The 14,826-nt window shown below is 31.0% G+C and overlaps 1 protein-coding gene across 1 annotated transcript in view; it reads left to right on the forward strand.

The window, feature by feature from the left end:
- The window catches only part of LOC106467981 (THO complex subunit 2-like), a 138,000-nt gene that overhangs the window by 62,492 nt on the left and 60,682 nt on the right, over positions 1–14,826 (forward strand). The window contains exons 5-6 of the mRNA XM_013928374.2: positions 3,470–3,543; positions 9,376–9,497. Of these exons, the coding sequence (XP_013783828.1) occupies positions 3,470–3,543; positions 9,376–9,497 (196 nt within the window). The remainder of the gene's footprint in view (positions 1–3,469; positions 3,544–9,375; positions 9,498–14,826) is intronic.

The raw sequence follows: 14,826 nt of genomic DNA on the forward strand, positions 1-14,826 counted from the left end.
CTAGTTTTTGCATGCTATTAGTCTATGTTATTTGGTGCATTATTTAATTAAATAAAAGTATTTAGTGCATTACTACCATTAGTATTAAAAAAGTAGGGTTAAGTGTCATCAACAATCGATACCAAGAAAAAAGAGGAGTGACTAAGTACTTTATTTCTTGTTTATTCTTTATTTATTATTATAAAAGTAACTAAAATGCAAAAATAGGGATATTTTTAGGTTAGTTACGATAAGACTAGTTAAAATAAATAATTATAATGCCTTGATTAAATAAATCACTTGGCTTTGAAGCAAAAAAATGTCAATGTCTTCTTTAATACCTTCCACATTTGCTTATGTTTTCCCATTAAGATGGTGTTGCACCGAATGAAAAAGATGGTAATCTGATGATGCCATATTTGAAGAATATGGTGGGTGGGGGAGAACTTCCCAACTTAAATCCATAATCTGGTGTTTCGTCAAACATGCCACATGTGGATGTGCATGGTTGTGGAGAAGAACACCTTTCCGATTGACGAGTGAAGGGAATTTCTGATGAAGGGCTTGATTTAAATGTTGCAGTTGCTGACTATAGATCTCTGCATTTACAGTTTGCTGTGGATTGAGGAGTTCAAAATGAATTACTCTTTTGATATCCCACCAAATGCAAAGCATCACTTTCTGCGGATGGAGTCCAAATTTTGGGGTTGGAAGTGGTTTTGTCTACGACTGAGCCATTGTTTTTGGCATTTAACATTCACATAGAGAATTCATTTTTCATCACTGATGACAATTTCGCTAGAAGAGATGAAGCAATGTTCATGGTCGAAACAATAATCATCAGAGAGTTTTTGAGGCACCCAAACACCTTCTTTATGGAGTTCTCACATATTCCTTAGATGTTTATGTATTGTTTCATGAAGGACATGCAATTTCAGGGCCATTTCCTGAGTGTGTTGCCTTGGGTTAGACTCAACAAGCATCTTCAGAGCATCAATATCAATTTCAACATGTCACCCCTGCCATCATAGTTTATAAGGCTAAAGTCACCTGAACGAAATTTTCTGAACCATTGTTGACATTTACGAATGTTCAGAACATTTCCATAAACGTTTTTTGATATTCTTTGTGGCTACAGAGACATTGTTTCCCATCTTGTATTCAAACAGCATTACATGCTGAATGTGTGTCTCTTTGTGTGCCATCACTATACTAAACTTTACACATTATATAGGCTACACTAATGTGACATTTAGGTGGTTCATTTAACTATTATACATGATGTACGTTTTTTTAGGGGAGTGATTAATGAAAGTGTTCCAAAACGCGACATTAATTTCTTGATGACCTAATAATTTGATAGTGTAATGTGAACTGCACATTCCCTGAGAGATTTACAACTTATAACTCAATGGTCAATCAAAAGGGCAATAAAACACTAAAATTTAATTATAAATAGATGTATGCTGTTACCAGTTTAAAGCTACTTAGGATAATCAAATGTAGTTTCATGTTACAATTTGAAGTCATTTTAGAAAGAAAAAAAGGGTAATTTAGTTTTATTTCGTTTTTTTGGGGGCGGGTTACGAGGTCAGTCAAATTGACCAACCTTGTGTAGAAGTAGGGTAAAGAAAATAACAAAATATAAAGTGTTACTGAAAACAAACATTTGAAATATATTTAAGAGGTTTTAGGGATTACACAAAGGACATTTGAGATTTTTGATATGAGGAAAAGTATTTTTAATCTTAACATAAAAATCACTTTACACACGGACTATTAAAAACAAATACTTGATATATTCATGGACAAATCTTTATTTTAGTTTATTAAAATATTTTTCCTAAGATATGATTTTTTGTTTGTGAAAGACTTGTATTGTTAACTGAAAGACTGCCAAATTTTGTGAAGATATACACACTATGTTGAAAGTTAGAAGTATTAAATTTATAGAGACTTTAAATGAGTACCAAGAGGTCACATGGTCGGTCAAATTTACTGAGCCCATTTTGAGAGAGTTAATAGAGAGAGAGAAAACACTAAATATGCCAGTCCAAAACTAGAAAGCTAAGTGAGGGGGATTTCAAGAATATAAATAAAATGAAGCCAATAGAACTTTTTCACAAATTTAATCTCAAAAATTTGGAAAGTGGTATCACTGCAGATTTCGAGTTTCATTGATTCTTATACCACTTAGATGTGGACAGTGTGATCTAATAATTAGAATACTGAACTGTGGACCTGAAATTTCATTGTACACACCTTGTACCATAAAAGAAAAATAAAACTCATTTTATATTTTGCTGTCATGGTTGCATTATAAAAGTGATTATCAAATTCAATTATTCCACAGAATAACCCACAAGTTGCCATTGGGGTGTTGACTAGCTGCTTTACATATAATTTATCAACTCAAAATTAGGGATGGCTAATACATATAGCTCTCAGTTAGCTTTGCATGAGATTCAACAAACAAACAAAACCAGTGAGATGTCTAGTATAAATTATTTTTCCCTTGTTAGTTGTAAAACATCTTTCATGCACACAACCATTCCTGCGATTACTCATACAAATGCTTAAGTTTATAATTCCATCTTGGAGAATTCCAACTTATTAGTTCTTTAGTTTCTCTAATTGGCCATGAGTTTTGTTTGTACTGTTAAAAATATTTAATAGAAAGAAATGTGGAACCACACAAAGTTATTTTTTATCATTTTAATAATTTCGAAGGAAAACATCTTGTTAGACTGAAGTAATCGTTTGGAGTTTATCAAAGAACAGGCTCTTAAAATGGAACTTTTAAACCTGAAATTTGATATCATTTTGTTGATGACACATTTGTAGCGTGGTCACATTCAATAAACTAACTAGAAGTGTTCCTTGGGCATCTCGACAACCAAGTCAGTGTATTCAGTTGAATAGAGAAAAATGTAACCACTAAATTCCTTTGATATATTATTGGTCCATATAACTAATGAAGTTTTTTAATTTTGGGTCTTTTGTTTAACCTCTGCAATTATTAGCAAAAAGTTGTCACAAATAAAAAAGAACATGATCTCAACTAATTAATTCCATATGTAGTATATAACTTAAATTTTAGTATGGTAAGATTTGTTGAAACAGGACAGTGAAAAAATATCATTATTTAGAAGAAAGTTATTGGAAGTTTGGAAATTCAGTTCTAGCCTACTATTATGAAACTTGTATTTGATATTAAGCTATGTCCAACAATGTATGTATAAAAAATAGAATTTATGAAATTATTTTTTTAAAATTTGTATTAGTTTTGTAATATATCCATACCTCCCTTTTTTTTAGATAAAGTTTTTGGGAATGTTTAACAGAAAGTATACTTTTCTGTCACGTCTCATTTGTATACTTGAATTTCCATATATTTCAGTAGGTATGCCAGTGTCACAAAAGTGGCAATGCATAAACATTTACTTTGTTGGAGTTTATACATGTATTACTTTTATGGTTAATTTTTCAGACTGGGAAACACAAAGTTCTGATATACCTGAACATAGAGAGAGATTCTTTTGGCTTATAAGTGGTTGCTGTAAGGTGAGTATACCATTGTACACTTTCTAATTTTGAAATATAACACTGTGATGTTGGTAAGTAGAACAAGTTGTTGGCTAAGAATAATAATGCATTATAGTTTATACAACATAAAATGAAACTTTGTTAGTTCAGATATGTAACTCAATTTTAAAACAAATTCACTTAGAATAAAAAATGGTGCAAGATGAATGTCATTGATATTACCCACATATAAAGACTTAGCACAAAGTAATAGTTCACATAATATTGAATTTTGTATATGTAAAGGGTAATTATAAAGAAAATTCCACAGCTCTGTCTCAAAAAAAAGGTATGGCATAGCAAATTGTGTTGGAGTGTTAAGGGTATCATGTGGCTGCATGTGCCACAGTAGTCACTTTTTGCTGCAAGGGGTGCCTCTGTGGTTTTTTTCACATATTTCCCATGGCCTGTACATTCCAGTGCAACTTATCCAATCAACATGAAACTGACAAGTGTGCAGAGGGGTGAATTATTGAAATGTTAATACACCAAAAGATGCAGATACCAAGGCAACTCTCAGGGAATACTGTATAGTGCACGATACATGGCCTTGATCCAGTGTTGCTGTGCCCATGTTCATATAACAGTTTCAGGAGATGGGTTGCATTTTTGATAAACGTATACAGGCAGACCACTAACGTCTGCTGTAACTATGATTGTGGTCAATCATGCTGTAGCAAAACAAGCCATCCCATGTGCACATTGTGTCACACAGTGTCTATATTTGTCACTTTCAACTGTTCATAAGGCTCTTTTTGGCAACTTTATATGTTGAAGCAGTGAAAGAAATGGATTTAACCTGGTGTGTTGATTTTAAATTGCAGTTTTTAGGAAGACCAGAAGTTGATGACTAGTAGCCCACCAATATCTTATGGAGTGATGAAGTGTTCTTTACATTTTCTGGCCAGAAACTAATCCACGTGTAACATTTGCTACACACTTCTATTATGTAAGGTGATAATGTGGTGCAATTTCACAACTGACTGATATTAGAAGAACCATCAGCACATGGACTACAAATCTGCACACATTAGACTATCCAATGCACACAACCTGTGTGATTCCCATGCTGCAGCAATGAAATGTGATAGACAGAATGGTTTTCATGCAGAAATGTGCCCCTCCACATTTTGGGAACCAAGTGAAACATCTTTCAAGACTTAATCAGCTCATTCACCAAACCTAACAACAGCTGATTTCTGGTTGTGGAGGTACCTCAAGTCACATGTGTACTGTGGAAAAAACCCTGTACAATTTCAGACCTCAGGATGCCATTGTCTCGGAAATGGCCAGCATACTAGATTAGATGCATGTTGTTGTTGTAATGTCCATTGTTACATAGATGCATTGCATTCCGAACAGTAGAGGGGCACATTTCAAACAGTTGCTGTGATTGATCAAACATTGTGTCATAGTGGCACCCCAGGGTGGCAAAATGTGACAATTGTGTCATTTCAAACCTCATGATAGGCATAACACTCCAGTACAATTTCACCTTCCTATGCAGTACAGATTTTAAGTTATGATGTGCTGAACTTTAAATACATTTTTTTAATAATCACTCTGTATTTAACCCCATTCAGCTGAGAGGCATGATAGTGGCTTCTAACTACTTGCTTCTGTTATTGCAGATGCCTTAGGGCTAATATCTCATGGTATCGAGAACATGTGAAATAAAACTGCTCATCCAATTGACTGAAAAGATGAAAAGACATGAAAAGGTCCTTAAAACCTATGTGGTTGAAGAGCAACTTTTCAAATGATATCTGCCATAGAATGGGCCAGTTGTATTGACGTATTTGAGATTGTGTCATAAATGTCTGGCATATCTACTAAATGGATCAAATTTAACAATCCTACTAAAATTTTAGAAAAGTTTGTTTGTCCTGTAACATTTCTAAGGTTTTTGTATTTGGACCTGTCAAATATGGTTTAATCAACTTGGAATGATTCAGGATGTGTCAAGAAGTTATTATTCTTATAAAATGCATAGATTTCATTGCTCCAGTGCTGGCTAAATATAGATCAGTCAGTGGAGTTGCACAGTAGAGGTACTGAGAGATTTCTCCAGTTCCGTCTTTCATTGCATGTGGTGTACATACATTCTATGTACTTTCATCATGCATATTTAGGACAAACACAATAATTATATTCATAATGAATTATATCCATTTTGTTTTAAAATTCCATCAATCATTTGAGGGATTTCTTTTTCACACATTGTTTATACATACTTTCAAGATAGACACACTTATATTAAGTGAGGTGTTTTGAAGTCACATGTTACTTATTGCTTTTTTGATAAAAAAAACTAAAATGACAAATAAAATGTTGGTTAAATAATCAAGCCCAGTGGACATGAATAATTCTATTCTTATATACTTTTTAATCTTTACTACCACTGGCATATTTTTGGAAAAAGAAATCTCATAAAGGTACATCTGTTAGTGCTTTTAATAAGAAAGGTAATGATATACACATATAGATAAATTTATGGGTTAGGAAATAACAGACAAATAAAATAATGTAAATTAGGTTTTTCTAGGTTCAAAAATTTAGGAGATGGAACACTAAATGCATACTTACTTTCAATATGTTTTATAGCTATTATAGCAAGACACAAGAAAATAGCATAAGAACACAACAGAAGACAAATGGTGAATGATAAACCTCTTGTACCAAATCTGTTTGTATCAACTACTACTCATTCATTTATATTTGGATAGATTTTATTTGCTTGGTCTTAGTTTGATGTTTCTCAGAATATTCTGTCATAGTCCTCCTTTCATGTTGAAGTCATGTTTCTTATATATTTCACAAATGTCCTTTACAATTGCTGACAGGCTTTTTGAGATGTTTCATCACCTAATGACAATGAGGACTAAAATGAAATTCCAATCTGTTCTCTTTACAAAAAGGGTTATAAGATATCTGTGATTTATCCAAGTTCCATTCACAAATTTTGTAATTAATGTTTTTGGGTTTTTGTGCAGTTGTTACTTAATGTATTAATAATCTGTCAGCTTTTCATATTGATTAGTCTACAGCATCTAGAACATTTGTCAGGAGAGGTTTAGGAGTATGCTGAGAAATGTAATCCTTTAATGGGCTCCTTAGACGTGCATTGAGCTATTTTGATTTTTTGCATGAAGCGCTTTCATGTGTCACATTTGCAAGAGTTTCTTTGTATAATTCCTGTTGCACTCTTTTCCATTTAGTGTATGAGAAGATAAGTTAGAATTCTCATGCTTTCACCAAATTCTTATGAAATTTTGTATAATGACTAAATTAATCATTTGGTGACTTGGTTCGTATATATTAATTTTGTTTATAGTTCTTCTTTAGGTGCATCATTCCAAGGTAATTTTTCATACACGAGAATTCCTGTATGCACGTATCTTAGAATGACTTTCCATTCTTCAATAATATGAAATCTATCCAATCTGATAACTTCACCTGTTTCAGTCGATGATCCTTGCTATTTTGTCTAGAACTGATGTTCTTCACTATGTCTTTGTTTTCACCCTTAGAAACTGTATCTTCTAATAATTACTGCAAATCCTGAGACCATCCCACAGTTAACTATTATGGTTACAACAGAGAGATAATGTTTGTGATAATCTGTGTGAAATAAAAAAGAACAACGTTTTTCTGTCTGCCCCCCCCCCCCCAATATTGATCAGAAAAAAAACAAATGAATGAAACTTCTAACCTGCATATCAGCATTCATTTAATTACGTGGTTTTATTGCTCGCCTTCGAAATTACTACTGTTGGACTGTTGCTCATAAAAAGCAATAAACCACAACATGAGCCCATTATCTGTTTCCCATAGAGCTAATATGAACAGCATGGACATGTCACAAATGTTTGTTTTCATAGAAGTTTAGATTTTTCATTTTAATGAAACTTTGTTAGGCTAAACTGAAAATTTTTCTAATTTTTACATTTGAGTTACATTGTTAAGAATATATAACAATAAGTAAAATCTATATATAATAAAGTAACATTGAGCTCATTTTCACTCAAATAAAAATTAAAGATGTTTTTCCACAAGCCTTGTTGAGTCTCACTAATTCAGAGAGAACGGGGCTTTGCTATTGGGTTGGACAAATGTATTGAAATTTCAGCAAACCAAGAAGTAGGATGCTCAAGTTTTAGATTCTTGTTTGTAATTATGTATAGTTTGTGTTTCTAATTAATTGAAAACTGTAGAAGCCTGTTATGGAAGTTAGAAAATTTTGAAGTTGATAGTTTGGAATTCAGACATTTCACGTGACATAGAAAAATGGAGATGGAGAATTTTTTAAAATATTTTTCCTAATATAGTTTGAATTTCAGTAATATAAAAAATTCAGTTATAAACTAGGTTTTCATGTCAAGTTTATTGACATACATTGATAATAATGTTTTTTAAATTAAATTCTGATGTAAATTCTGTAAAAGGTTGTGATGTGCAAAAGAACCAGGCTTGGATGCAATGTTTAGATATTCTATACTAGTTACAAAATGATGGAACTAGTGTTTCTTTCAACTATGTCAAATTTAATGATTTACATCTACAATCAGATCAAATCATGTGAGTGTAATAAATAGTTTTCAAAATAATAAAAAATGCCTTTTTTAATAATTTCAGAATTGATATCTGTAATTATAATTTTACTGTTTATATTTATTGATTTCATTGAGATTAAAGGCAATGAGTATTCATTAAGGTAGGTTTTTACTTACTACAAAGATGGCAATTTGATTAGATGTTTCTATTTATTTTTTTAGCTAGTTTTAATTCAGAATTATTGTGTTCAAACTTGGTGTTTAATAAACAATGGATTTTTGCATTAATTTAGTTTCTTGTCTTTGAGAACTTGTACAGTGTATCCCTGAATTTGTTTCCTAAATAATTTGCTACTTTTACTTTTCACTAGAAATATGTAATTTGTTCAGTCAAGTCAGTTTGGTATCTATGCTTTCACCTTTTTTTATTGCTTAAACCATAGTTTAATTATATTTATTTATGGTCATATGTCTTAGTTTATAAGTTTTTTTAGTATTTGATGGTTTGTTCCATTTTATTAATATATTTACCCATAAGTAGAACTGGGATTAATTCAGTTAATTGATCTAATTGATTAATATCACATAAAGTTATCAAAATTTGGAATAATTCAATTAATGTTATGAAAATAATCAACTAATCAAAATTAATGTTTCTGATTATTACTCTCTTCAATTATTCTAACTATCCAAGTGATCAAAATATTGACATCATTATTATTTTTAAGTAATTCAAGGTTGTTTGGCTTAATAAATTAGTGTCATGATTCACATAAATAATCCACCAATTGAAATTAGTGTTTCCAGTTATTCAAACTATCCAAGTCTCATATGAGAATAATAAATTTATTGAATGTAATCGATTAATGAGCTTGTCGATTGGTTGATTATCAAACTCCACTAATTGCCCAGCTATACGAGTAAGATAATAAATGTACTTAGAAAGCACTACATAACCAGGGAATCTTTATTTTTTAATTTTTAGTTGAATGCAATAAAAGATAAAATTATAGTAGCATTAAGCTATATTATCTTAAGTTGAAATAGTACATGTAAAATTGATAAATATGTACAAGTTATTTTGCTGTGTGTTTAATGTAGTTTTATAAGAGTTGGGTAAATCTTGCTGCCATAACATTCAGTATTTTTATTCATATAGGAAACAATACATGTATACATATAAGATATTTCAGAATCAAAATTAGTTCATATTAACTGAACTTTTATACACTTTTATCTCTACTCTGTACATTTCCAGCGAGTTATTCCTGAAAGTCTTCTGAAAGAACGATTGGATTTTGAAACTAGTGCAGATGCAGGAATTGTGAAAATAAAGAGGAATATTGAAACTAAGTTCATCAAAGTCAAGACCAAACTTTTGTGAGTTTTATCAGTTTTTATTCATTACATCAATTTAAAACATTTGAATGATCAATGCTTGTTACTCTTAGTTTATGAACAGAAAGCTGTTATTAGAATATTCAAAAATCTAAAAGCAAACTCATATGAATTTAGATTTTGATCAACTAACTTCCATTTTTCTATGATATTTCTTAGTTGCACAACAATGAATTCCCTTTGCAACCTTACATTATATGCAGGAACACTGTAAAACATTGTAACTGTAACATAATGTTTAAACCATTTGAATGCAGAATCAGTAGCTGAAATTTCTGAAAGTATACAAACCTATGGATATTACAGTTATGTGTAGATACACTTCTTATTGATTTGACAACTATTTTGAGCAAACTTTTGACAGTTGATACTGTGAAACTTTAACAACAATTTTAAACGTGGAAAATCACATTATTATTCAGTTAATGTACTTTTAGTTATTTTTTCAGTATCTCATGGTCAACATATAAGCTGAGTTAAAAGGTTTTTAATTCAGTTATACTTCATGTTTATAGTACAGTGCTTAGGCTGCTTTCTTGCTGTTGATTTTAGGCACAGGAATAAGTATAACAAGGGTTCAAAAAAATCAGTGATAAGTTATATTTCACAGTTTTTCAATGAGAAATGGTTAAATGTATTGTCTCAAATACTTCTGTCACTGAGATATTATTTAGAATTACATGGTGCCAGTTCTGTTGCTGATAATCTAAAATTGAAGCAGTATAAATATCATTATGGAACTAATAATTATGATTCAGAAGTCATTGCTAAAGATACAGTAGATTCTAATGGAAATCAAAATATTATTCATTATTATATATGTATTGAATCCAGACATATTTTTGTAAATTGTCAGAATAATTAAAATGTTAAATGTGAAGAAAATTGAGACAAAAATTATAAGTGATCAGGAAATGATACAACCCATTAAAAGCTAGATCCTCTGTATTTCATATGACAACTAAGCATACAGACTTGCCAAACATTGCAGCAAAGTAAATAGTGTGAATATCACTGGAATTATAGATACTGTGGTAGGAAAGAAAAAATTAGTTAGAAATTAAGAAAAATTCAAATGTTAAATTACTAAAAAGTGTTTCTTGCCAATGGGCTTACTAATTATAAATATTTGGGAAATTTTAGATTCTGAATATATTATAGGAAATATCACTGTGCAAAAAATCACTTCTTGTCTTTATAAAGGTACTTAAAAAACAGTTAAATGATATTCTTGATGATAGTTTAATTGAACCATCAAATTCACCATGGGAATCAGCAGTAGTCTTTGTAAAGTAGAAAATTAATTACTTGAGATTTTGTGTTTGATTAAACAAATTTTAACAATATGGTAGTAACATATTTTAGTTTTTACATATAAGTGATCTGTTGACAAGTGCAAAATATATCAATACCTTGAATTTGTGATCTAGTTACAATAAGAACTGACAATAAACAGAAAACAGCATTTATTACAAATGATGTCATCTACCAATTTAAAGTTATGCCTTTTGGATTAAATGCTCCAACTACTTTTCAAAGGCTTATTAATAAGATGCTAAAAAAATAAAATGTGTTTGGTGTGAGGTATTTCATAGATAATATAGTGATATTCTCACCAATTTTTGAACAAAATTTGAAAGACCTTGAACTTGTGTTTTTTTTACACCTCATAAAGCAGAATAAACTGTGAAGTTTAGTAGAAGTTAATTTTATAAATCCAAATTATGTTACCTTCGTAACACTTGAAAGTGTACACACAACATCTATCAAAGTTAAAGTTGAGGAGATTTTTCTAACTCTAAAGAATTGTAATGAACTGAGTACTTTCTTGGCCATGTGCAGCTGGTTTAAATCAATTTGTACCAAGATTTTCCACAATTTCCAAGACTTTATATCAATTAAAAAGAAATAATGGAGTTGGACTTCAGAATGTGAAGATGCTTACCTGAAACTAAAGCATGTTTCAATAACAGCTGCACTATCATAATTTTCTCAGGAAGGTGAGCATTACTATCTCCATAAAGATGCTTTAACAGTTGGACTAGACACAGTCCTCTATCAGAAAGGTGTAATTGCTGATCTAAGTAGAACACTCAGTTGAGCCAAGAGGAACTATACAACAATGGAATTAGAATGCTTGGATGTTTTCTTAGCCTTGGAAAAAAATGTGATGTACCTAGATGGCAAATAATTCATGATGATCACAACTAATGCTACTCAAATTGTAGACCATTTCAGAATTATCTGATCTCTGAAATTTCAAGATTTTACTTTCAGTAGTCCATAAAAAATGATGTGATCACTAGTTACCTCTATGCATTATCTTTACATCCTGTTCATCCACCTGACAAAGAAATTCCTGACCTGGACAGCTGTTAGTTATCCCCTAACCTTTTAGAAATTGTTATCATGAAAGACAGGCAACAGTTAGCTACAGAATAATGAAGAGACAATGACTGTAAATGAATATATGCTTGGTTATAAATAGATTTACCTGTGAATGCCATATGAAACTGCAGTAACAAAGTTGGATAAAAAAAACAAACCTGAATGCCCAGTGGAGAGTACTAAAGAAACTAAACCAATTGAGGATGTAAGTGTTGATGGAATGGAACTTTATCCCAAATCTAATGTTGGAATTATTTATTTATCTATTGGTTGTGACTTACTATGTTAGTGAGTTGAACTGAACCTCTTAAACAGATTAATACCCAAGCTGTTGTAAAGAAACTAGTGAATGAGTACTTTATTGATATGGAATTCCCATGAATATTCTCTGACAGGAGTTCACAATTTATCTGCCATTTGATAACAGGAACATATAATAGGAATTATTCATGTATTTTATTACCCCTTACCATTCCCAGTCAGATATGACAGAAAGATTAAATAGATACATTGGGAGGTATATATTTGCATGTGTACACAAAACTCTTAAAATTAGGATGCTCATTTACTGTTTTTTTTTGTACTTTTGCTCTTACAACTTCAATTCATAAGTTAACAAATTTAACAATGGCCAAAATGTGTTTGGCAAATGAAATCACATTGACTTTGGATTGTCTGAGTACATAACTAAGGCTTAAACCATCATAGAATGAATGCACTGTAGAATTACTAAATATAATACATATATAAGATATAATGTAGAAGTAGCCCAAAGATGACAGAGAAAGGCCTACAATTGTGGAAGGTATCTAGTAGTGTTTCAAATAGGTGATATAGTTATGTTAACATCTCATCTCGTATCTTCTTCTGCAGGCCAGTGTACTGCTTAATTTGCTTCTAGGTGGACAGGACCTTACAAAATTGTGAGATATATAGCACCATTAGTGTATAAACTACAAGATACTAGAAGCAGTGTTATACAGGGTTAATATATCAAGTATCAAATTTGAAGAAATGTATCATTATGAGCTGCAGTATGTCATCATCTTTTCTGGAGGGAGAACTTCACATACTACAAACTTATTGCCACTACTCAATCAAACACGAGTTAGAGAGTGTTGCAACCAAGTAGTCACATCATTACAGATGTGTTGTGAAATTCCATCCTACAAGCCCCACAGTGCCACGTCTGTGGACATACACTGCTAGAAACCGGGTATCGATACCCGTGGTGGACAGAGCACAGATAGTCCTTTGTGCTTAATTATAAACCTACAAACCCCCCTACAAAAAAAGAGAAGTAATGTATCTTTTATTGTATTATTTTTCTGATAAGCCTAACTAGAGATGGAACATTTTATTGTAATAATGATTATGGAAGAGAAATACCTGATTAACTTTTATTGCTATTCTGGCAAGATGAACCAGAGCCAAATCTTTAGGTAATCAAAACCAAAATACTGTTATTGTGATAACAAAAAATTGACCAAGATAAAGTTTATGACAGAAATGTCTTTGAAATACAGGTTTATAGTTTATTTAATAGAGTATTAAAAAGAGAGGAAGAAGTGTCTTTGTATGTAAAATGTGAGTTGCATCCTAGTCAAGCTGAGGATATCAAAGCTGATAATATGAAAGTTGAATTTATTTGGATTTCTTTTGGTGTTTATGAGGGGAGAAGGCCATTTAGTTGAAAATTGTTACACACAGACAGATGAAGCTGTTGAAATTAATAAGAAATTACAATGAGATTAATAATTCAGCTGTTATCCTTTTATCATCTCCACTTGTATATTTATGCCAGTTATGGTAATGGAAAAAACCCTTCCATGGATGATAAAGGGTTAATTAAGTCAAAATTATGGATGTTATTAATTTTATTAATTTCAGCATATGGATTGGTAGATGTTTTGGAATTAGAATACTGAAATGATAAAAGGTGTTTAGCACACAATTAAAAGCATTTATTCTAAGGCTGATGAATGGCCTTAAAATAGACACACTACATGTTTCAACATCAAATCACATCATCTTTAGGTGTGTGAAAATAAAATCTGTGCAAATTATATATATATGTGTGTGTGTGTGTGTGTGTGTGTGTATATACGCACACATCCATTCATACACACACACACACACACACACTCTCATTAGTCATGTGACTACTTAATTTACATACTGAATTTAAAGAAGGTTGTGTCAATTGAATATTTTCTTACTTTCCAACCCTTTTATCCTGATTTAAGTTATAATAATTATTCTAAACGTGTTTCATGATTTCTGTAGTTTCTCTAATAGTTTAATCATTGTAACATTTAGTTCAGCCAAAATAAAAATTTTTCCACTGAATGACATGACCAGTATGACTTGCAACTAAATTAACTGGAGGTAATGGTCAAATGTGGAAAAAATTTAAACAATTATATATATTCAAGATAAACATGTTCTTTATGAAAAAAAAGTAGATGAAAGTAAAAATAAATGGGTAAGCTTTCAAAGAGTATAAAGGATAAAATTAGAGAAAAGTAAATATATTTATGTTTAAATTGATTGCTATAACAGGAAATATAGAGGATTATAGAAGATCAAGAGAGTTGTCAAACAGGAAGTTAAGAAATTGAAAAGGGTATTTGAAGATAACTTTGAATGAAAATTTAAAAATTAATAATTAGAATAGTTAGAAAAATGTTAGGATGGGAGTAGGATCTTTGAGAGATGACATACAAAGAATCATGTCTGATGATTATGGGATGGCAGGGTTATTAAAGTCTACTTAACCCTATCGCCACGGGTATCCTTTACTGTGCATGACACAAGTTTTTAGTGTTTTACATTCAAAAATTTTTTAAACTACGTTTTGTTTATCTTAAACCAATTAGAATAGCATAAAAGTTTAGCTAATAATCCATATGTTAATAGTGTT

This window comes from Limulus polyphemus, unplaced genomic scaffold (assembly GCF_000517525.1).
Source record: "Limulus polyphemus unplaced genomic scaffold, Limulus_polyphemus-2.1.2 Scaffold2819, whole genome shotgun sequence".
Classification (NCBI taxonomy): domain Eukaryota; kingdom Metazoa; phylum Arthropoda; class Merostomata; order Xiphosura; family Limulidae; genus Limulus; species Limulus polyphemus.